A 26,372-nucleotide genomic window follows, 5' to 3' on the forward strand; every position below is an offset into this window, starting at 1 on the left:
GAACAAATGTAACGCAATTTGCTTAACAATCAGTACAACAACAACAAAAAACCTCAAAACTTAATGATCCAATTTATGATCATTAAACCATTTGGAATAATGAAGATGGTAATGGCATACATATTTACAACATATTAGCAAAAGCAAGTTATTTTGGTTATTCGTACAATGACCTTGATCGTGATTATTGCGGTACAATGTTTGTTGCTTGCTAATAATGCAGAGGATGCTTTGTGATATCAAACTTTTGTCAACTGTCGATAGCCATGGCAACTAAAAAGCTGGTGGTGGCCTGTTTGTGTGTGAAGCATAAGTGAATGTTGTTCTTCTTCATGCTCAGTTTTCCGGTTCCACATAAACCGATGTTAAGTTATGGCTTCCTACATTTTTGTACGCTGTTCTCTTCTTTCAGTTTTTTCGTTCTTTGCTGCCATCAGTTTACAATATTTAGGTCATGCTATAGTCCGCATTTTAAGCGTTGTTTAATGCAGAAATTGTGTCTCTCATGAAGGCCTTAGCAACACAATGATACGAGGTGAGTATTGATGATTTGGTTAGATTTCATTTTTCATTTTTTGTTTGTTATGATCAAACACATTTTTTATGAAGAAAATCTAGAGAGAGACGAAGGTCGATTAATCTCTGATATTATATGATGATACATACATACGTACATTGATCTGCGTACCATGTACCGAAATCAGTTAAAATGCACTCGCATGTATAAGGAAAATTTTTGACTTGCGGAACGAAACACAAAAAAGTAAAAATCGTTAAGTTCGTCAGGGCTTGACTTTTTATACTCTCCACCACAGTTTATACAGTTGGACACTAAGCCCACCTGATTGTTATGTTTTTGTCAAAAACATTATTGTGATTTAAAATACAAAGAAACTCAAATCACAATAATATAAAATATATCATGTTTGTTGCCAAAAGTTGTTAACAGAACTCTGAATGGCCGACCTTTTATAGGCCTTGCTCTCCACCATAAAATATTCTGAAATAAATGGAATAATTATTTAGTTTTCTTTCCTGTTCACAATTTTAGGTGAAGAATTTTTTCGACCACGGCTACCCCAAACGCCTGAATTAGGTCAGGAAATGTCTACAAAAATTTCTAAAAATGCCTTCAATTGGGCGGTACCTTGGGGGGCTATATCAAAGTTCAGAGCTATATTCATAATTTTTGTTGGACAAATTTTGTGTGAATGTCAAATTAGTCCCAATTTACATTAGGCGAGTTTACTTGCGGCAATTGTCAGTTTGTGGGTGAGAGAGGGTGTTGAGAGGCAAAGGGTTACCATATACCTCACCTCTCTCTCCATCAAACTGACAATTGCCGCAAGTAAACTCGTCTAATGTAAATTGGGACTTACAGATAGTTCGGTCAATATTGTGAATTGTGGGGTCGATTTTGTTCGAAATTCGGTCGATTATAATCTGACAGAAAACTTTGAGTGGTATGGATAACGACATGATTCCTCTGCAGTTGTTGCAATCTGAGGTTGCGACTTTTTTGGTAGTGTTATAACTGTTCACTGCATCCACTTCCTCGGGAAATTTTCAGTTTGTCATATAGTTTTAAATTGGAGGTGTTTACACATTTTGGGCACCATCCACCATGAAATATTCTTAACTAAATGGTATAATTAGTTTCCATTCCCGTCCACAATTTTATGTGGAGAATTTTTCGACCACGAATACCCCAAATGCCTAAATTAGGTTAGCAAATTTCTAAACAATATCTAAAAATTTCTTTAATCTGGCGGTACTTTGATATAGGTGGAGAAGTTTTGTAATCACTAAGAACATCGAATGTCGAATTATGGTTAGTTCGGTTAAAAGTTGTAGCTAAAATCCTCAAAATACAGAAAATCGGAAAGTACCGTTATATGAGGGCTATACCAAAACATGGTATGTTGGCAATTTTTGGTGGAGAAGTTTCGTGACTGTAGGGAATCTTAAGCGTCAAATTACGGGTACTTCAGTCAAAAAATGTAGATAAAATCCTCAAAATAATGAAAATCGGAAGGTACATTTATATGAAGGGATATACCATAAAATGGACCTATATTGACAATTTTTAGTGGAGAAGTATTGTGACCACTAAGAACCACAAATGTCGAAATACAGTTAGTTCGGTTAAAAGTAGTAGTTCGTGACTGCACGGAACCTTAAGTGTCAAATTACGGGTAGTTCAGTCAAAAAATGTAGCTAAAACCCTCAAAATACCGAAAATCGGAAGGTACCGTTATATGGGGGCTATACCAAAACATTGTCATATGTTGACCATTTCTAGTGGATAAGTGTTGTGACCACTAAGAACCTCGAATTGCATATAGTTCGGTTGAAAGTTGTAGCTAAAATCCTCAAAATACCGAAAATCGGAAGGTTCCGTTATATAGAGACCATACCAAAACATGGTCCTATGTTGACTACTTTTGGTGGTGAAGTGTTGTGACCACTAAGAACCCCAAAAGTCGAATTATATTTAATTCGGTAAAAAGTTGTAGCTAAAGTCCTCAAAATGCCGAAAGTCGGAAGGTATCGTTATATGGGGGCTCTACCAAAATATTGACCTATGTTGGCAATTTTCGATGGAGAAGTTTCGTGACCTCAAATGTCAAATTAGCTAGTTCGGTTAAAAATTGTAGCTAAAACCCTTACAATACCAAAAATCGGAAGGTACCGTTTTATGGGGACTGTACGAAAACATGGACTTATGTTAATGATTTTAGTGGAAAAGTTTCATGCTCACTGAGAACCTCAAATGTCGAAGTACAGTTAAAAGTTGTGGCTAAAATCTTCAAAATACCGAGAATCGGAGGTACCTTTATATGGAGGCTATACCAAAACATCCATCTATGTTGACAATTTTTAGTGGAGAAAGTTCGGAACTGCAGAGCATCTCAAGTGTCGAATTACTCGAAGTTCAGTCAAAAAATGTAGCAAAAATCCTCAAAATACAGATAATCAGATGGTTTCATTGTATCGTGGTATACCAAAAAATGGACCTATGTTCACAATTTTTGATGGAGAATGTTCGTTACTGCAGAGAACCTAATGTGTCAAATTATGGGTAGTTTAGTCGAAAAATGTCGCTAAAACCCTCAAAATGTCGAAAATCGTGAGTTACCGTTATATGGGGACTTTACCAAAAAATGGACCCATGTTTTTTGGTGGAGGTGGTTCGTGACTGCAGGGAACCTCAAGTGTGAAATAAAGGGTAGTTCGGTTAAAAATTGTAGTTAAAATCATGAAAATACCGAAAATCGTACGGTTTCATTATGTGGGGGCTATACCAAAACATGGACCTATGTTGAAAATTTTTGGTGAAAAAGTGTTGTGACCACTAAGAACGTCAAATGTCGAATTACGGGTAGTTCAGTTGAACAATTTTAGCCATAATCCTCAAAATACCGAAAATCGGAAGGTACCGTTACCGTTATGGGGGCTATAACAAAACATGGACCTATATAAAAAAATTTTATTGGGGATGGTTCGTGACTGCAGGGAACCTCAAGTGTCAAATTACGGGTAGTTCGGTCAAAAACGAAGGTAAAATTTTCAAAATACTGAAATTATACCAAAGCGTGGGCTGATTTCGTCCATTTCCTTACTTGACCAGAATATAAAAAAAGACATTCGGGTGCAAAATATAACGTTCTATCTTAATTATTTTGACTCAGAATTGTATCCAGATCAAGAATATTTATATATACTTTATAGGGTCGTAAATAATTATTTCAATGAGTTAAAAACGGAAAAAACAAACAAACCCTATTCTGACACCGCAGCGTGATAGAAGACCCAAAGAGAAGATATGTGTTGCGCCGTTTTTCCCTATCTCATCAACTTTCGCGGTTATAGGCCTCCAAAGGTTTGAGTTTTTGCAGCAGGTCTGCAGATACTAAACCGTTCAACATTCAAGAAAACAATCAACTACAATAACGTAGCAAAGATATCTGTAAACAACTTTCTGGAACATACAAACTGTCAGTGAAAGGTTCTTAAAGGTCAATCTAGCAAAACACTTTAGAAAATATTCGATTTTTATACTTTTTTTCTACGATTCTGGTCAATAGATACCAAACCGTCCAAAATTAAGATCTCTGTAAATTACTTTCTAGAAGCTTCTAGGAACGGTTCTTCCAGCTCAAAGCTCGATTATATTTCCTGTTCAGGTCCGTAAATACATTAAAATTTTCTTGAATTTTGAAGAGTTTGTTATTTACAGACCTGAGTAAGAGAAACGTTAACAATAATTGATTTCTTTGTGAATTTCAGCATAAAGTTCATTCCGAGAATGTTCATACATATCGACACCTCCAAATAATAGTATGCTAAGTCTAAAAAGTGAGTTTTGCAGGAGAAGCTCTCAAAGTGTAGAAATTTTTTTGAACTTCAGTACTATGCTAAGTGAATATTTGTTTATAACTTCTGTTTGGATTGACCAATCATTACCAAAATTTGACAGAATTTAAGTTAAAGGACGTTCGACACCTCCAAATAATAGTTTGCTAATTCTGAACGGTGAGTTTTGCAGGACAAGCTCTAAAAGTTTGGAAATTTCTTTGATCATCAGTACTATGCTAAGTAAATATTTGTTTATAATTTCTGTTCGGATTGTCCGATTATTACCAACATTTGACAGAATTAAAGTTAAAGGACGTTAAATATAAAAATGTAAAAAACTTGAAAACATGCTAAGTGGACTTAGCATACTATTGTTTGGAGGCGTCGATATGTTCTAGAAAGTTGTTTATTAATATCTTAGGTAGATTTTTGTAGTTGACTATATTCTTAAATTTTGGAGGGTTTGGTATTTATGGTCGAATAGTTCGAATGATCCAGAAAGTTGTTTACTACTATCTTTGCAACATTATTGTAGCTGATTATTTTCTTGAATCTTGAACGGTTTAGTATCTGCAGACCAGAATCAGAAAAAAAACAGTATAAAACTCCCATTTGCTTTGCTATTTTGACCTATAAGAACCGTATATATATATATACAGAGTTCATATGTTCTAGAAAGATGATTACTGAGATCTAAGGTACATTTTTGTAGTTGGTTGTTTGCTTCAAATTTGATCGGTTTGATATATCGTCGGTGTCATGCTTAAGTGTTCCATACGCCATTTGCCTGATTCGAGAAAAACTCAAGTTAATGTTTAAGGCCATACAGGATAAAAATTGTGGAATAATCCAATACTTTAAGAGCTCAGTTCTACTTAACTAAACTCATAGAATATATCAGTAATTTATTTTAGTCAGATATCTGTGATAGTCTAGAAGTTATGGCAAATTTTTATAATTGCAAAAAGTTGCTGAATTGTTCCATGGAATCTTTTTTCATGTTTTTGGCAGTTTGTGTCACATGGAACACGTTTTGTCACATTTCAACCAAAACACTTTTTATCAATCGTGTTCCACCTCCCTTATATGAAGTGCTACTGTGGAGTTTAAAAATCAGGACTTTAAATGAAACATTTATTTTTCTCATATAAATACAATAAGGACCATTATTATAGGTTTCCTTAACATTTATTTAAAGGGATTTCCTCCACTTATCACTATTTGTTTGTTGTAAAAATTTCGATTAGACAAAAAGGATTGATAATTTGCATTTCTAAGGTAACATAAAACATTTAAACGCGATTTTCTTATAATACCATTTTTGTAGTCGGTTAGCTTCAAGCCGAATGGACGTTTTTACGTATATTTTTGTGGACTTACATCAAAATTTTGTCTTTACACAAGGAATTTTTCGTTTAAACGATTGACAAATTTTCGATTTCATATAACAATCAATATTCAAAAATATTTGAATTTAGAAACTATTATTCTTCAGTTTTTAAACCAAGTCCTTTATAAAAATTTGTTCCATACGCCACACTTTTCCGTAACTTGGCAAAAATGGGCAATTTTTTGTTCCAAACGCCATCATTTTTGGTGCGGAACAATTCGTTTTTGTCTCTTTTTGTTCCATACGCCAAACGACATGGATATGGAACTAAAAAGTTCAAAGTTGTTTTGTTCCATACGACAGGCTTAATGAATATGGAACAAAACGACAAGATTTTTTGGGTCACAAAGCGGATATGGAACATACTGGCATCTGAATATCTCAGAAACTATAAGAGATAAAGAAAAACCGACCAAAAAATCCGAAAGAGCATGGTTCAAAACCTTGTAAGGTACCTTTATCTCAAAATGTCAAAAATGGCGTATGGAACACTTAAGCATGACACCGACGATATGTAGACCAAACCCAGAGAAAAGATTTAAAAAAAACTACATCTTTACGATTCTGACCTAGAAGATGAAGTTTGATGTAGTTTATTTGTTCACAATTTTTGTTCTTTTTGAGAAGTGTTATAACTTTGCCCCTGAGATTAATAAATTGACCCCCTTTGACATCAAAGCCTCAAACCTTTGGAGGCCTATAACCGCGAAAGTTGATGAGATAGGATAGAAATGCGAAACACGTGTATTTCACGCTGCAGTGACAGAATATCTATATCTATATATATATATATATATATATATATATATATATATATATATATATATATATATATATATATAACAAGTAAGAAAAGCGTTAAATTCGGTCGGACCGAACTTTTTATACCCTCCACCACAATTTTCAGCCATTTCAGTGGATTAATGTGGCCACAACCTTCAAAATACCGAAATTCGGAAGGTACCGTTCTATAAGGGCTATATGATGGCGTGGACCTATACCTACAAATTTCTGGGGGAAAGTTTTATACGCCTAAAGAAGACTAAATACCAAATTTCAGCCATCTCGGTGTGATAATGAGGCTAAAACGTTCAAAATATCGAAAATCGGGAGATATTGTATTATGGGGGATATATCAACACGTGGACCTATATAAACATTTTATGGTAGAAATGTTTCTTAGCCTCTAGAAACACAAAATACAAAGTTACAACCGATTCTTTGGTTAAGTGGGTCTAATATATTCAAAATATATTAAAATGACGCGTACTTTATAAGGGGCCTTATGTGGGGGCTATACCAAAACGTGGACCTATATAACCCAACTTTGGTAGGAATGTTTTCTGGCCTCTGGAGACACAAAATACCAAATTACAACCAATTCTGTGGTCAAATGGGTCTAATACATTCAAAATATATTAAAATGACGCGTACTTTATATGGGGCCTTATATGGGGGCTATACCAAAACGTGGACCTATATAACCCAACTTTGGTAGGAATATTTTTTGGCCTCTGGAGACACAAAGTACCAAATTACAATCAATTCGGTGGTAAAATGGGTCAAATATCTTAAAAATTCCTTAAAACGACGACGCGTCACGCGTCATTTTGTATGGGGGCTATACGAAAGCGTGGACCTACATAGCCCGTTTTCAATACCAAAAGTCCTACGTAAATATAACATATTTTCCCAAAATTTCATCAACCTACGTCAATCCGTTCGGACGCTAGAGTGATTTCCACAGACGGACAGACGGACAGACGGACGGACATGGCTATATCGATGTAGAATTGCACGCTGATCAAGAATATATATACTTTGTGGGGTCTACAATGATTATTTCGAGTAGTTACAAACGTAGTGACAAACTTAATATACCCCCATCCTATGGTGGAGGGTATAAAAAAGGATGATGTTAGTTACTACGCTTATAACTCAAGAACAGCTGAACAGATTTTGACAATTCGCACCAATTCGGAATGGTCTCATGGCAGAAAAGGATAAAACCTAAAAAAATCGCGAAAATTTGCGAAAAATTTGCAAAAATATTTTTTCAATAAAGTCAATTTTTCCAAAAATTTCTATTTAGCTTCGCGTTTGGAGTAAATCTTGGCACTTATTTGGACAGTTTTTGGTGAAAATTGTATTTGCACCTACTGTGAGGGTCCATTGTACGCCTCTGTTTTGTCAATTTTTGAAAGTTGTATAGAATTTTTTATTCACAATCAAATCGATTTTCATTTATTTTCATTGGTACTGTTGGTACACTGTATGTCGAATTATCTGACAAATATTCTTTATCGGCGACATAAGTAGGTAAATACTTATTAATCGTTAATTAGTTTGTGATATTAATTTGACTATGTTATTTACGTCGAAATTAAATATAGGGTGACCAAGTAATCGACAACAGTCACGTGTTAGTGTGACAAGACTTCAAGCATCCGAAACACACAAAGAACGGCAACTAATAGAATAGCTCTGTCCATGTTACCAGAGCCATTGCATCTAATACCGAATTTGCAGTGCAAGCAGAATTCGGGAGATCACATTAAATAGAGAAGTCAGAAAAAATAAGTAAAAAAGCGTTAAGTTCGGCCGGATCGAACTTTTTGTACCCTCCACCATAAAATATTCTGAACTAAAACGGAATAATTATATTCTTTCCTGTCCACAATTTTTGACGAAGATATTTTGTGACCTCTGATACCTAAATAAGGTAAAAAACATAAAAAATGTATATCAAAGTGAAAATCGGGAGGTACAGTTATATAGGGGGCTATACCTAAACATGGACCTATGTTGACAATTTTTAGTGGAGATATTTTGTGCTTACTAGAAACCTCAACGGTCAAATTACAGGTAGTTCGATCAAAAATTTTAGCTAAAATACTCAAAATACCAAAAATCGGGAAGTACCGCTATATGAGGGCTATACCAAAACATGGACCTTGACTGTTTTTAGTGGATATACTTTGGGAACCACTGGGAACCACAAACCTGAATTTACAGATAGTTCGGTCAAGAAATGTAATTAAAATCCACAAAATACAGAAAATCGGGAGGTACCGTTATATAGGGGCATTGCCAAAACATGGACCTATGTTGACAGTTTTTGGTGGATATGTTTTGAGATTACTAGGAACCTCAACTGTCAAATTACAGGTAGTTCGGTTAAAAATTTTAGCTAATATCCTCAAAATACCGATAATCGGGAGGTACCGTTATATGGAGGCTATACCAAAACATGGACCTATGTTGACGGTTTTTGGTGCAGATGTTTTGTGACCACTGGGAACCCCAAACGTGAAATTACAGGTAGTTCGGTCAAAAAATGTAGTTAAAATCCCCAAAATACCGAAAATAGGGAGGTAGCGTTATATAGGAGCTATACCAAAAAGTGTTCCGATATAAACCATCTTCGACCTTGACCTGCCTATGGAAAAAAAGACGCTCGGGTGCAAAAATATAGCGCTCTAGCTCAATTATTGCGAACGCTAGAGTGATTACAACAGACGGATAGACAGACAGACGGTCATGGCTAGATCGTCTTAGAATTTTATCCTGATCAATAATATATGTGGAAATGATTAGTTCGATGTGTTACAAACAGAAAAACAAACTAAATATACCCTCCATACTATGGTGGAGGGTATAAAAACAGACGAAGGTGGTTACCCGATAATGATCGGATCAAAATGGGTAAATAGGTTAAAATGGGTTAATTGATTAAAACGCAAATTTAAATAAGCACTATATTCAGCATTAAATTCAAATTCATATTCAATTGCTTTAGTGAAATATCGTGTTCAGTGGTGGAAACAAGAATTGCAGAAAACCATCGATTATGAAACGAGTAGGGCGTTATGATATTATTTTGCTTCAACTGCGCTACCAAATATTTTTATTTACATCGCAAAACGTGTTATTTGCTTAAAAAATATATCTTAGTCCCGATTTAGAGTTACCTAATTTTTTCACGGCTTTTGTCAGTTAATAGAAGAGAGAGAGTCGAGGAAAATAGAAACAATTTGCCTGCCAGTACCTTCTCTCTTCGTCAAACTGACAATTGTCGAAAGTACAATTGTCTAATGTGCATCTGCTTCAAAGATCGTCCTAAACAGTTCAAAACAAAGAAATATTTGCCATTGAACAAGGTGATAGCAATAATAGTATTATAGGTTTGAACCAAAGCCATAAAGTTCTGTACCGAACAAACTGCGAAACGAAGTTCGCCGGGTCCCCTAGTGGTTAATAATTTTCGTGTTGCATAGTGTTATTATATTATGCCTCATCGAAAAAATGCTTTGAGATCCAATATATGTTAATAGGAACATTTGACAATCTAACCGATTTGACTTTCTAAACATTATACCTCGTAATTTTTATACCCTCAGCATTTATGCTAACGAGGGTATATACACGTTCAGACAATTTTCAGTTGATTTAGCCATGTCCGCCCGTCTGTCTATCTGGCGCACTATAACTCTCGAACGGATCAACCGATTCAAACAAAATTTTGGTGTCGTAATATTTTGTCCAAACTTAGTTCAAGTTCGAAGATGAATTATATCGGTCCACCCCTTCCGGTACCTCCCCCACAGAAGTTCGAAAATGTTCGGAAAGGGAGTAACCGATTTGGTCCATACTTTGCACATCGTGAAACTTCTAACAAACTTAGATTAGGTTCCCATATGGACTCAATCGGTCAATTCCTTCGGGTACCTCCCACACAAAATTTCTGAAAAGTTCAGTTTAGGAACTGCTCGTGAATCGCTTGGATTTTTGATGCAACAACTTGTATTCGCTGCCCCCACTACGACGGTATAAGTTTTGTCTTAACATAGTTTAAGTTCGAAGATAGGCCATATTGGTCCACTCCTTCAGGTACCTCACCCACAAAAGTTTGAAAATGTTCGAAAAAATTGGGCAGGCCATAATTCTTGAAGAGAGAAACCGATTTGGTCCATACTTTTCGTATCTTTCGTAATATCTCTATGGTACATAGATTAGGTTCAGATATAGACTAATAGGGCCACTCATTCGAGTACATCCCACACAAAATTTGTGAAGAGTGCAGATTAAGATCTTCTCTCAAATCATTTTTTTATATCCTCAGCTTTTATGCTACACTTTCATACGGGCAAAATGTGGCTCATCGAAATAATGGTTTTAGACCCCAATTATATTTGGACGAATTCCGTTTCAGACAATTTGGAGTTGATTTAGCCGTGTCCTTCTGTCTGTCTGGAGCGCACGATAACTCTCGAACGGATCAACCGATTCGGTCTAAAATTTGGCAATATTTGTCCAAACTTAGTTTAAGTTTGAAGATAGATTATATCGGTCCACACTATCCGGTACCTTCCCCACAAAAGTTCGAAAATGTTCGGAAAATTTGTGCGCACGATAACTCTTGAAGGGAGTAACCGATTTGGTCCATACTTTGCACATCATGAAATTTATACCAGATTTAAATAAAGTTCCTATATGGGCTCAATCGGTCCATTCCTTCGGGTACCTCCCACACAAAATTTCGGAAAACTCAGTTTAGGAGCTGCTCTCGAATTGCTTTGGTTTTTGCTGTAAAACCTTGTATTCACTGCCCCCTATATGACGGTACAAGTTTATTCAGGGGCAAGTCCATACTTCCTGAGAAAATAGCCTGAAAGGTGCAAAAAGCCCCTGTGACGCCGTGTGTAGTGGTTGGAGCTCAAGATATCTCTCGAACGGATTCGCCAATTCGGTCCAAAATGTGGCCTTTATAATATTTTGTCCAAACATAGTTTAAGTTCGAAGATAAACCATATCGGTCCACTCCTACAGGTACCTCCCCCAAAAAGTTTAAATATGTTCGGAATAATGTGGCCTCGATAACTCTTGAATTTAGCGACCAGATATAGATCAGGTTTGAATATGGACTATATTTTTTTCACTCCTTTGGGTACCTCTCACACAAAATTTCGAATAAGTTCACATTAAGACTGGCTCTGGAATCACTTTGATTTTTTTGAAGCAACTTAAATTTGCAGCCTCAATTACGACGGTAAAAGATTTAAAAGTTTCGAAGATAATTTGTAATTGTAATGTCCAAATTTAGTTCAACTTCAAAAATGACCTATGTCGGTCCTCTCCTTAGGGTACCTCCCTCACAAAAATTAAACGTTTGTGCCTATGTGCAGTTCAGGGTCTGTTCGAAGATCCTTTGGAAATGTATACCGATGCTTTTCGTTGTGGTCCTCTTTACAACGATATTACGTTTTCCCTGGACATGTCCATGTTTCCTGGCATACTGGTCCAAAATTTATACGATGACCCACTGAAATGACTAGTGGGCGCGATATCTATCGAACAGATATGACTCCCTAAATAAGATCCACTTCCATAATGGGCTATGTAGTTCCAATTCCTTCAAGTACCTACTCTGCAACACTTTTTAACTTTAATCCTAATCATAATTTTTGTCGGCAAGTTCAAATGTCCAAAGAGGGCCACAAAATTCTGAAAAGACCCCTAGGCTGAGGGTATATGTTTTTACAGTTTTTTTGTACTTGTTATTTTTGTACGACTTACATTCGCTGCCTCCATTACGATAGTACACGTTTTTTCAGTGGAAAGTCCATACTACCTGAGAAAATAGTCCGAAAGGTTTAAAATACACCTATGGCACCATATGCAGTGGCTGGAACGCACGATAACTTTCAGACGGATCAGTTTTAGAATCGTTTGGGAATTTGAGGGTATATTTTATCGTGAGGAAATCCATACTTTCTGAAACAATAACCCCGACCATCAATTAAAAGGTCTAAAATAGTAACCCAAAAGCTTTTAAAAAAACCTAAGGCCATCAATTAGAATGACTAATAGGCACGAGAAATCTCGACACATGGTAATATTTGTTCCCAACTGGGATCAAGTTCGATTTTATCGGGTACTTCCTCTTTGAAAGTTAAAAGTTGTATGATTTAATGCATTTAAAAGCCTCATCAGAGTTTTTTTCGGCCTTTTTCACGCCAGAGTTAACCTAGTCTCTGTTTTTCTTTTTTGTTTTATTTTTGTTGTTGCCAAAATTAAGTGAAATTAGAATTTGTCGAGAAGTCCGCATTAGATCTCAAATTGAAATATTTAGGGACTCCTTCTCTGGTAGCACCTCCAAACATTGTTCAACATTTTTACACTTACATATCAAATCGTTTTGAAATTTGTGTATCGGGTAGCCGTTGTGGTCCTCATCTGATCCCGAATTTATTACACCCCACCCGTTTGGCAAAATAAGATGCATCAAAATTCTGTCACTATCGTAAAATGCTTTGAATATAAAACTGCTCACGTGTATTTTTTGAAAAAAAACTTTTTTTCTGCTTTGGTATCATTTCCTCTTTAAAGAAGAATAAAATTCAACTTTTAGTTTTCCTTTGGGCAAATTGTGTGTCATAAAATGAGCGAAAGAGACCGATAACGAGGACAGACGTTGTATGTTGTACTACCTGGAAGTTTGTTGTAGATGCATCAGACAAATGAATGAAAAAAAAAACAATAAAAGTTGTTAAACTTCACCTGTCAAGAATCATTGTTGTTTATGCCTTTGCTGCAACGAATACCACCGAAACTGAAGCTGCTACAGCTGAGTGCAGCAGTCATTGTTCCAACTTGCAGCAAGGTCATGCTGAAAGTTACTTTTCCTCCACAGCCGGGTTTGGCAAGTTGAAATGGAAAGGATTACGATTTGAGCCAAATACACGAACGTTTGCATACAATCGATACACGAGTGGGTTGCATGTCTAGTTTTGAATATCATATGAGTTCGTTTTTTGTTCCTGTCTTCAAGTTTGAGTGTGGTCATTTTTATACTAAATGTTACATAACTTTTCTTTCATTTCAATACAGTGGGACGTTTGGAAGATAACGTGCCACTGCTTGTGAGACACTGTCGTTTATTATGGCACTTAATAACTGCGTATGACAATCTAACTTAGCCTAATGCAAACCGACTATAATTCCTGTACACTCTAAACTTTTTCTGCTGAATTTCACAATGATAATGATAGGCAACAAGATGCGACACAAAAATGCTTAATTTTCAACAGTTTTGTTTTTGTAAGCTTTAACGCAAAATGTCTTTAACATTTACACATTTTGAGTTGCGATTTTTGACACAATTTATTGTAATTTTACGCACTTTTTACGTAAATGTATGCAAGTAATCTCTGAACGTGTCTAATAAAACTACATTTTGAATACCGGGAAAAAATTGTTTTATGTAAATAAAAACACTAACTCCAACGAGAAATTAATTAAAAATAACTTATTTTATTTTTGTAATTAAAAATACTAATAAAAGTTAACATAAATAAACTGTATATATGTAAGCTTTATAAATAAAAATCAAATGTCGTTCGTTCGTAATGGCATCAGTTGAGAACGGCTGGACCGATTTGGATAATTCTTTTTGTGAAATGTTCGCCATAAAGAAAATTTGACCATAATGCAAAGAAAATTTGAACACGCCAACTTTTACGCCCACTTTTTTCAATTTTTATCTTTTCTACAAAAACTACTGAACCGAATGTACAGGGATGGCCCCCGGTTAAAAAGGGCTACAACTTTGTTGAATTTCGGAGTGGGCGGGGAACTTCCCCTATACACTATTTCTTTAAAAAATCCTATATTTACAATAATTACGAATGTGTCGGTTCGGAAATTAATTTGCGAGACAATTGTGGTTGTGCCTCCAACCTTACGTACTTATTTGAGACCCGAAGACTTGACAACGCCCACTTTTTAAAATTTGTTGCATCTACAAAACTGCGGAACCGGTTTCACTTAAAACACGCTACATTTTCAACAATAATGAATGTATCGATTTGAAAATTTACGAATTAATCTAGAATCAAGGACCTTTCTTAGGCCTAAAGACCCGACCACGTATATTTCTTCAAATATGTTATATCATCAAAATCCTGAACCGATTACCATGAAATTTGCAGCAAATGCTCGAGGTCTGTCGTGGCAATGTGTACTTTATGAATTTCAGAGGTGGGGCAAGCTGAAGGAGGTGCAAGTTGAGGAGTTGAGAAGTTGCCCACCTCAACTTGCCCCCACCCCAACCCCCCAATTCAACGCAATCGTTGCATCTCGATACGTTTATCTATACTGATGTCGTTGTATAGCAGATACAGCTCGTGGTTGATACGACGTCGATATTTACCGTCAACGCATTTTATAGATTTATAGATCTTTCGAAGAATTTTTCTCTCAAACACACCAAAACTAGCGAACCAATTTTCACGAAATTTTGTGAAATGTACTGTGGTACATGTGGGCATGAATTTCAAAGGTGGCACGGTATATCCTCTATTAAGAAAAACGACATGTTTACAAATCTCTATGAAAAACTAAAAACATATGCGTCTCAATAAGCGGGAGAATTTGACTTAACCATATTTTTTAACTTTAATTATTAGACTCTTTTTAGGACGATAATAAATCCTAAACATCATCAATGGACGAAAAATCCGACAAAGTCCGTAAGAGAAAAGCAAAGGTTGCAGACAAAATCTGTTGATGAATTTAAAATCCTCAATGAATAAATCGGTTTGACAATGGACCCGAAGAAATAAGGTAGAAAATGCCTCTTTTTAGTTGTTTTATGCTTTACATAAAAAGTTGACATTAAAACACAATACGACGGGTCAGCAACGCGGACCCGGCTAGTTATATATAAAATCTGGTTGCATATCTCTAAACTTTAATTAAAATTTTTTTAAATTTTGTTTGGGCGAAGATCATTTTTTTTAATGATTTTTATTAATTTTCTCGTTTAGAGTTAGGCTTGATGGTTCTTTACAAGTGAAAAAGGAAAGCCAAGGACTCGAATCCACACAGTCACCAAAATACGTGACCTGGTTTCGCTATTAGTTGAGTAGCTCTTCAGACGTATAAAAAGACATTTGCATTTGACAGAGAAGCCATCCCACAGTCGATACGTCTGAAGAGCTACTCAACTAATAGCGAAACCAGGTCACGTAATTTGGTGACTGTGTGGGTTCGAATCCTTGGCTGTTCATTTTCACTTGCAAAGAATTTTCAATCATCAAGCTTAACTTTAATTAAAATTATTTATGACTCTAAAAATATTTTACACTTTAATGCACAACTTTTTCGGCTTTTATTTCTTCTGATTTTAATTGTGATTTATTTAAAAAACAATAACTTCACAATCTTTCGTCCGCTTCGAACAAAGAACCGCGAGCAACTGACACATGTTATTGTTTTTTGTTCTCCTGCTTGAATAATACACATTTTATGTTGTGCGAAAATAAATTTGGTACTATTTGTGTTTAATTTCAAACACTTTCCGTTGCAATTGCAGCTTTTGCAACACTTTATGTTTGAAAATAAGCAGTTTGTGTTTAATTTCAATCATATTTTGTTGAAACTACTGTTTCTGCAGTAATTTGTGTGTGAAATTACGCATTTACATAAATGGCACTATAATTTGTTAATTATTACGCATATCGACCTTTTTTTAGAAAATTAACTTATGTTGAAACTGAGGTATGGGGTATTGTAACTCGCGAACAGTTGTACTATACCATAACTTTTGAACGAATTTCGGGAAAAATAATCTGTAAAATAATAGTTTGAGCGGAAGCTGTGGTCGTATTAATGTAAAAAAGTTGAAGGAAACTAGTGATTTTTGTATTAATTTCCAATTAGTGGCTTTACAACACAATGTAGAACTTAATGCTCAAAGAAGAATTTAAAGAATACACTTCAGAGATAGGGTTTCTAATGTATGATCTTTATACCCCCCACCATATTATGGAGGGTATAATTAAATTTGTCATTCCGTTTGTAACACATCGAAATATTCATCGGAGACCCCATGAGGTATATGTATATATTCTTGATCAGGGTAAAATTCTAAGTCGATCCTACCATGTCCGTCGGTCCGGCTGTCCGTCTGTTGAAATCAAGATACAGCTCACAATTTTTAAGATGGAGCTTTGTAATTTGGTATAGAAGTTTCTATTACTCATAGGATGTTTGGTATTGCAAATGGGCTATATCGGTCCACCATTTTCGGTATTTTGAAGGTTTCAGCCTCATTATCACACCCAAATGGCTGAAAGATGGTACTTAGTCTTCGTTGGGGATATAAAACTTTCACCCATTTTGTCGGTATATGTCCATGCCTTCTTATAGCCACCGTAGAACGGTACCTCCCGATTTTCAGTATTTTGAAGGTCGTGACCCCAATATTTCACCGAAATGGCTGAAAGTTGGTATTTAGTCTTCACTTAGGTTATTACACATTCCATCTAAAATTTGTTGGTATAGGTCCATGCCTTAATATAGCACCCATAGGACGGTAGTTTTCGATTTGCGGTATTTTGAAGGTTATGACTTCAATATTGCTCCGTGAGGACTACATAACTTTCCCCCGGAAATTTGTCAGTACAGGTCCACGCCTTAGAACGGTACCTCCCGATGTCCGGTATTTTTAATATTGTGACCACAATAATCTATAGAAATTGCTAAAATTGGTATTTAGTCTTTGTTGGGGGTGTTCAACTTTCCCCTCTAAATTTGTCGTTAGAGGTCCTCGCCTTTATATAGCCCCCATAGAACAGTACATCCCAATTTTCGGAATTTTGAATTTGTGGTCTCAATATTCCACCGAAATGGCTGAAATTTGGCATTTTGTGTTCGTTGGTGGTATTAAGCATTCCACCTGAAATTTGTCCATACAGGTTTACGCCTTCATATAGCCCTCATAAAACGGTACCTCCCGAATTTCGGTATTTTGAAGGTAAGAAACATTGTTTTAACGAAATATCTGTAATTCGGTATTTAGTCTTCCTCATAAAAAATGGGAAACTAATTGTTCCATTTTACTTCAATACAACTAGTGGTGCTCTCCACCACTCCACAAGTTCGGCCAAACAAGTAAGAACGGCGTTAAGGTTCTTACTTGTTTGGATTAAAAATTTACATGGCATGGCATTCGATTTCAGTGGAAACCCGCGTAAATTTAGTTTTTTACGTTTAAATTTCAAAAATCTGCAAAAATGTTTTTGAAATATCGCGTATTAAAACGCGTTTTAGATGTGTCATTTCTACCTTGATAAATAGAGCGCAATGCCTGCTTAAAATGTGCGAAAACATATATTTAACAAGTAAAAGAGTATCAGTCGGCTTTGCAGACAGAGATATACCCTCAGCCTGTGTATATTGAAACAATTTTTTCCCAAAAAACTTATCGTCGGTGTCATGCTTAAGTGTTCCATACGCCATTTGCCCGTTTTGAGATAATCGCATTTTAATGTTTTGCGTCACAACTGTGTGGAGCTGACTAAAGCAAATATTTATATTTGTCACTTGAAATATTAATAATAGTATATAGAACTTATTTGGAATATAAAAATTATAGAGATTTTTTTTAAAAAAAGAATTTTTGTCGATTTGTTCCATATCCGCACTTATGACACAAATGTGAAATATTTTAAATCACATGGAACAAAGTAACAAAACAATTTTCCATCTTTGCCTCAATAAATTAAATACTTCTAAATGGAAAATTAAAATTCTGATTTTTTAAACGCGTTTTTAAACTTGTAAGTTTTTAAAATATTAATTTCATAACTGAAAAAAGTGTTTGCTTTCCCGTCGAGGTGTGGATATCGCGGAAACTAGAGCAGATAGAAGAAGGCCGACTAGAAATTCAGAAGGAGCATACCGGAAAACCCTAGAAACAACCTGTATCTCAAAAAGTCAAAAATGGCGTATGAAACACTTAAGCATGACACCGACGTTATGTATTTAGAGGGTTTTAAAAATTTTGGGCGTTTGAACCGACCAAAATGTTGATTAGGATTAAAGATCAAAAGTTTTGCGGAGGAGATACTAAAAGGAATGGATCGACATTGACCATTATAGAAGTGGATCTCCAGCCACTACATATGGTGCCATAGGGGTTTTTATACCCTTCGGCCTGTTTGCTCAAGAAGTATGGACTTGCCCCTGAAAAAAACTTTTACCATCGTAATTGAGGCAGCGAATGCAAGAATCAAAGTGATTCGATATAAGGTTTTAAAGTGAACTTATCCGAAATTTTGTGTGGGAGGTACCGGATGGAGTGGACAAATATAGTCCATATTTAAACCTGATCTATATCTGGTAGATATATTAGGATGTGTAAAGTATGGACAAATTCGGCCACTCCCTTCAAGAGTTACCGTAGGAACAATTTTTCCGAACATTTTTGAACTTTTTTGGGGGAGATTCCTGAAGGAGTGGGCCGTTATGGCTTATCTTCGAACTTAAACTATGTTTGGACAAAATATTACTAAGGCCACATTTTGGACCGAATCGGCAGATTCGTTAGAGAGTTATCTTGAGCTCCAACCACCTCACTCGGTGTCATAGGGGTTTTTTTTGCAACTTTCATGCTATTTTCTCAGGAAGTATGGACTTGCCCCTGATGGCACTTGTACCGTCGTATGGAGGGCAGTGAATACAAGTTTCTAAAACAAAAATCAAAGCGATTTGAGAGATGGCCCTAAACTGAACTTTTCCGAAATTTTGTGTGGGAGGTACCCGAAAGAGTGGACCTATTGAGTCCCTTATCTAGTCAGGCACAAATTTCACGATGCGCGAAGTATGGACCAAATCGGTTACTCCCTTCAAGAGTTATCGTGCGCACAAATTTTCCGAACATTTGTGTGGGAGGTACCGGAAGGAGTGGACCGATATAGTCCATCTTCTAACTTAAACTAAGTTTGGGCAAAATATTACGAAAGCCATAATATGAACCGGATCGGTTCATCCCTTCGAGAGTTATCGTGCGCTCCAGCCAGCCAACCAGACGGACGGATATTGCTCAATCGACTCCAAATTGTCTGAAACACATTTCGTCCAAACAGGAAATTTCTCATATATAAAGACAAGAGTTTGATGTATTCAATAAGCTCACAAAAAATATTAAGACTGAATACCAAATTTCAGTCATTTCGGGTGGATATTGTGGCCACAACATTCAAAATACCGAAAATGGGGAGGTGCGGCTCTAGGGGGGCTATAGGAATACGAGGACATATACCGACAAAATTCTGGTGGAAAGTTATAAGCCCCATCGAAGACTTAATACCAATTTTCAGCCATTTCGGTGTGATAATCAGGCAAAACCTCCAAAATACCGAGCATCGGGAGGTACCGTCCTATGGGGCTATATGAAGGCGTGGATCTATGCAGACAAATTTCAAGGTGCATATTTTATACCCCCAATGAAGACTAAATACCAAATTTCAGCAATTTCGGTGTAATAATGAGGCCAAAATCTTCAAAATACCGATAATCGGGAGGTACCGTTCTATGGGGGCTATATTAAAACGTGAACCTACAACCACAATCCTCTGTTGGAATGTTTTATACCTCTGCCGTAGACTAACCACCAAATTTCAGTATTTTCGGTTGGTCATTGTGACTAAAACTTTCAAAATACTGAAAATCGGGAGGTACGGTTCTAAGGGGGCAATATCAAAACGTGGACCGACCATCCCAGCTTTTTGTCCTGGAGATTGTAAGTCAATAATAGGTACGTGTACCAAAATTCATGCACCTACGATAACTCCTTCTATTTTTGGCCACAGTTAATATGAACTCGCGACATAGTGCATCGTGGTCGCAAAATGGAATTTCACAAAGTGTATATCAAATAAAAGGGTTTGATTCGCTGTTTTGGAAACTCGGATGCGTATCATGTCATTTCCACTATTACGCGGTTGCTATCCGTTTCAAATGTTGTAATATTCAACATAACTTTATTTTAATGTTATGTCCCAATTGGAAATCCTTCTGATTTAATATAATGATCTAAAAATGTTTGCTAATAGGAAAACTATAAGAAAACATTTGGTTGCAACGGAATATCTTCACTATTGGGTGAAATTATCCCTCATATTTTTTTCTTATTTTTGCAAATAATGATCTGTTCCAGTACTGCAAGAATGTACTAAGTTTTACTATTTTTTTCGATAACATAAAGGGAAAATTGTTATCGTAGTAAAAATTTGTAGATTCTTGCAGGTTTTGGAACAGAGCATAACATGAATATTACAGCTACAAGCTGCACGACTTAAGCATCACCTGCCTCTAGTAGGGATAGCTAAGTCGACTTTCTATTAATCGACTTTTTGCAGCCTAAGGCCTAAAAATCGTGGTCGACTTTTGTCGTTTGTCGAGTATAGAATGTTGACTTAACGGTATTACACTTTTGGCGGTTTTAGAGTTTCAAAAGAAGACTCGAAAATCGACGACTAGTAGATTATAATCGATTTTCAGCGGTTATGAAAATGTCGAAAGTCGAGTTTTAAGACAACTGAAATAATCGCCTGACCGAAAAATTACATTTTTAGTTTTAGACCAAAATCGAAAAGTCGAAAAATCGATTATAGCTTTCCATTACACTGTGCAACATTTTTGAGCCAATCGCATGCAAACAACTTCTGTCCAGAATTTTATGAAAGTAGAGGACCAATCGGCAAAAACCATATTTGGGTTTTGTTTTCTTAGATCGGGTTCGGTTTTTGTGGCCTCATCTTAACATGGTTAAAGATCGAATTTTTAAAACAAATCGGGGTTGTATCTCTGAAACCAATTTTTTAGAATGGTTACTTGTTTCAACTCCCAACAGTTTAGACAGAATTTCAGAAATTATGTAAACTTTTAACGAGTTTGATGCGCTAGATGCAGCTTTTCCTAGTTCATCTGTTTAACACATAAGTTCTACTACTTTAGGGCTACAATATCGCTGAAGACTGCAAAGCAAAAAGGTCCGATCACTGGAAGAAAGGCTCATTTTAGGTCGGTTTAGATGAGGCCATAAAATCTAAACCCGATCTAAGAACACAAAACCCAATTAAGGTTTTTGTAGTGTCAATATGTACTTTCAGAAAATGCCCATTAGAAGTTGTTTGCATTTCCAGTGTTGCACAGTGTTACCTATCCACCCGAAGTCTGGAAAATGGGTATTCTCGCTACAGAAACCAGTGAAGGATACCAGCAAGGGTGAATTGTACATACTGATTTTGTTTTTGTCGCCTGTAGCAAAGACTCTTGAAGCTTTAATCCTCAAAAAAAAATCTATCTAGTTGCCGATTATCAGCATGGGTTCCGTAAGCAGCACAGCAAGACAACAGCGCTGCACGCCTTCTCCACAAATATTAGTCGAGGACTCAACCAGAGCCAGCCGCTCGTTGACTGATCTTACCACCTTTTTCCACGTGAGGAATATGCTAATATCCTCCACTAAACCATCACATGGACTAAAGAGGTGAGCACGGAGTTTAATGTCATGGTCGATGCTAACAGACCAGGGATCTGTTCATAGTACATTATTTAATGGTGGTATTCCCGATCGGAGAAAATTCGTTAAAAATCAGTGTATTTGGTTTGCGGAAACAACATTCGGTTGGGTACAATTACGATTGTAAAAAAGTGTGATTATTACTACAGGAAATTATATTTTTTTCTAATATAATACATCAAAATAAGAGATTGACATTTTATGTTCAAGTTGTTGCATTTTAATAAACGTACTTCGTACATTGTGCCAAGTCCTTGTATTATGTCATGGCGTATTTAAAATTTATTAATCAGAAGCTTTCAGTTTCCTTAAACGAATTATTAATCATTGGCTTGTTCATCTGTGAATGTTCGGTATGGTATAGCGAAATAAAAAAAAAAAACACTTGAATTGCTCAGCCACACACGAATGCTTCATCATGTGAAAATTGGTCATAATTCACTTTTAACTTGTTCAGAGCTACACTTCAATGTCACACATTAAATACTACGAAAGGAACTCACGCTGCGCTTAGTTTAGCAGCGAAATTATGTATTTAGTTGAAATGATGTATTTATGAGTAGAACAAGAAAGTGGATTTGGATTGCAACAAATTGCATTTGCACGCACGAACAACGCAATCACAAAATAATAGTGTGTACCGAATAGTCAATATGTTAATTTGAAACTTTCCACGGTGCTCTTGAATCAAATTTAAATGGAAGGTGCTTACACCTGGGAAGTTTTTGCGGATTCTGAAACTACAATGTTCATAGTTGAAAAAAAATCAAAAAAAAAAAAAAAAAATCCCCGGAGCGCTTTTAAATAAATCGCGATTCAAGTTGATATTTTTAAGGGTTGTTTTGGTTTTTGCAATTTTGCTTGGAAACCGTAAGTCCTATCAAAATGGGAATTAAAAAAAATGTTGTAGCTATCAAAATTCTCTACAAGATTGACCTTATTGATATTTTCGTAGGTTTTACAGCTTTTGAGATATAGAATTCGAAATTGGGACAATTCAAATTCAATTCAATTCTGTATCGTCTCCGTTTAAAACAATGTCATGACTGCAATTTCCCAACTTAAACTTATATATCTAAAAAAATGGTACAATTACATAAGCCAGTTACATAAGCCAGTCTTGTAGAGAATTTTCATAGCTGTGAGATTTTCTCAGGTCCCACGCCGATAAGACTTACCGTATTCAAGCAAAATCGCGGAACCCTAACAAAACATGCTAAAAATGTAAACTGAGCTTCTCTATCTCAAAAGTGGTACAGCCTGTGAACAAATCATAAACATAAATCTTGTAGAAAATTGCGGTTTTCAAGCAAAATCGTGAAAACCTAAAAAACACCTTAAATGTGAATTTTGACCGCGATTTATTTAAAAATCCCTACAGCGATTTTTCCTTGTTTTTGGATTTTTCTCATCTATGAACATTGCTGTTTCAGAATTCAGAAAAACTTCCCCTGTGTAAGCGGTTTTCATTAAAAGTTAGTTAAGGCACACCCTTCATGACATTGTTTTATAAGGGGGCGATACAGTCAGTGCATTGTCCCAATTTGAACTTCAATATCTCAAAAATGGTAAAACCTAGGAAAATACCATAAGGGTCAATCTTGTAGAGAATTTTCATGGCTACAACATTTTCCTCAATGTCATTTTGATAGGACTTGCGGTTTCTAAGCAAAATCGTGAAAACCTAAACCACCCCTAAAAATGTCAACTTGAATCGCGATGTCAACTTGAATCGCGCTCCGGCGATTTTTTTAGTTTTTTTATTTTTTCATCTATAAACATTGTAGTTTCAGAATCCACAAAAAATACCCAGGTGTAAGCACCTTCCATTTAAATTTGATTGAAGAGCACCGTGTTTCTTTTACAATTTAATTTTAAAAAATGTAATAATTTTTTTGCTGGCATATCAGCCATTATATTTTTGTTTTTTAGCATTTCCTACACTTTCAATTTGATTCTATAAAACTCAAGTAGGTCCTATATTTAATATTCTCATTTTTACACCACCAAAATTCTTAACACGAAAATGTTTTATAAAAATTATTTTTTTTATTTACTCAAAAAATTTACAACATTTTAACAAAATATGTTCGAAATTTTTCACTGTTGTTCTGCCAGCGTTAAAAAAACGAACCGAAAGGATGGATAACAAATAGTCAACAATAAACGAATCCAACATTGAATTCCAATGAGCGATGTAATAGAAAAAGCGGAGAAGAGGCTGATGAGTAATAACAACTGAAATATGTGTTATAACAAATGAGGTGGTGCTGCGATAGAGGAGGAGAAATGAAATCACAGTATCGCAATCACGTCCAATTGTTACATCGCTGCATTAGTATTTACGGTAGGGTCCTTGTTGTTGCTTGGCAGGGGCGGCGGCTTGATGGTGGTAGTGTTGTTCTTGGTGTTCTTCCTCATGGTAGGGATGGGTGCGGATGTATTCCAATGACTTGAGGATGGCTTCTGGGATTGGTGGGGGTGTAGGCAAATGAGCACCTTGAGGTTGGAAACCATTAGCGTCGGCAGTGTAAGTTAATTGAATCAATTCTCCCTCGGGTGTATAGTATTGTGATGAGCCAGTGGCATAGTGGCCACCAATACCGGATTCCTGTTGGGCAATGCCGTTGGTGGTATCGAATTGATAATTGTAGCTACCATCACCCTTGATTTCATTAACGAAACTGCGTGTTTCGGCCTGATAATCGCCAGCCATGACAACACCGCAAATGGCAACAGAGACTACGAACTGCAAATACACAAAATATGATAAAAGGTAAGTAGGGAAGGTAACAGGTGGTGGGGCTAATTGAATATCAGCCAGCTAAATCCTTCAACTTACAAATTTGAACATTTTTGTTGGGCTTGATTTGGTTGTAGAAGTGGTTCCTAGAAGTAGTTGTTAAATCTTAAAGATCTAAAGTGAGTATGATGATTTGTGGCAAACCTCCGAATATTTATATGCGAAGAATTTAATTGTTGGTCCCCAATGCCCCCCGCTAATAGTTTTTTATGTTCAAAAAAGAGAAAGAAAAACAACAAATCTAAAATAATTTGTTGACTTGGTTTTCTTTTGAACTGACAACGTAATTGTAGACTCCGAGTTGTTAGTAACCGCTCAGTTGGTACAGTGGGTTGATTTTTTTCTACACTCAATCATTAATAATGATGAGGGAAATGGTGGGAAGGGAAAAGTACAATATTTCGCTTAAAATTGGTGTGACGAAAAAGTTTAACAGTTTTTTAAAGATGAAAATGAAGAATACGATGATGATGAAGATGATCGGATTTTGTCTGCTGTTGATGATGATGGTGATGCTGAGTGTGTTTGAAAGAGCCGGCATACTATAAGCCAACACATGCAAATGCCGTTGAATCTTTAACAACCAATAATAATTAATGTTTACACTAGAAACCTAAATACGACAATTATTACAAAATTATCATATATTTTATAACGAGGATTCAATAATAAGCGTAGTTGTAAAGATTGACAAAAGATTTACATTATGCGGTGCTGGATTTGCGTTATTATTGAAGTCCCAAGTCTATACTTCCTGAAATAATGGCCCAAAAGTATGTTATTGTTGTTGTAACGGCATATGATATGTGTGTACGTTCATTTTTATACCATCCACCATAATATGGAGATTATAATTAACTTTGTGATTCCGTTTGTAACACATCGAAATATTCGTCGGAGACCCCATAAAGTCTATGGGGATTTCTGAGTGAAATCGGACACTTTTTTGAAAAGTGGTTTTTGATTTCTATTATTTTTTGGTATGTTGATGATACACTAATTACACTGTGCAACAAAATGGAGCTCGAGGTCTGGGGGGTGGAAATTCCTTTTGGGGGTGAAAGCCCTTGATGAGTATATACAGAACCCCAAAGGGCAGATCCGCCGTGAGTCGAACTTCTGAGTTATGGCGTGATGAATTTTTCACTGGAGACCCTATAAGGCATCAAAAATTAGCGTTATATCTTTGTTCTCTGTTGTTTTGGCTTATTTTTGATATGACATATCTTCAGTCAAATCTAATGAGGATCTTTTTCGTAGAACATTTCGACCTTCTAACTCGCTTTTTTCCATGTCCTTTTGTTCCTTTATTTCAAGAACCGCAATAAAAGTACCACAAGATGACATTTTTCAGCTTCGACATGTTCTGCAAAAATGTCTTTCAGAAAATTTTAGGTACGGCTCTCATTGACAACTAATCGATTTTGTCGCGTTTTCATAGTCTTTTT

General features: G+C 35.9%; 1 protein-coding gene across 1 annotated transcript; it reads right to left on the reverse strand.

Annotated features, from left to right (window-relative positions):
* Positions 1–24,237: 24,237 nt before the first annotated feature.
* LOC141403451 (pupal cuticle protein Edg-78E-like) lies at positions 24,238–25,039 on the reverse strand. The gene is made up of 2 exons (XM_073985902.1): positions 24,964–25,039; positions 24,238–24,870 (listed from the first exon to the last, which is right to left on the reverse strand). Exons 1-2 carry the CDS (start codon positions 24,973–24,975, stop codon positions 24,457–24,459), a joined length of 426 nt encoding a protein of 141 aa, XP_073842003.1. The 5' UTR covers positions 24,976–25,039; the 3' UTR covers positions 24,238–24,456.
* Positions 25,040–26,372: the final 1,333 nt, after the last annotated feature.

This window comes from Musca autumnalis, unplaced genomic scaffold (genome assembly GCF_047663935.1).
Source record: "Musca autumnalis isolate F117 unplaced genomic scaffold, ASM4766393v1 scaffold_4, whole genome shotgun sequence".
NCBI lineage: Eukaryota > Metazoa > Arthropoda > Insecta > Diptera > Muscidae > Musca > Musca autumnalis.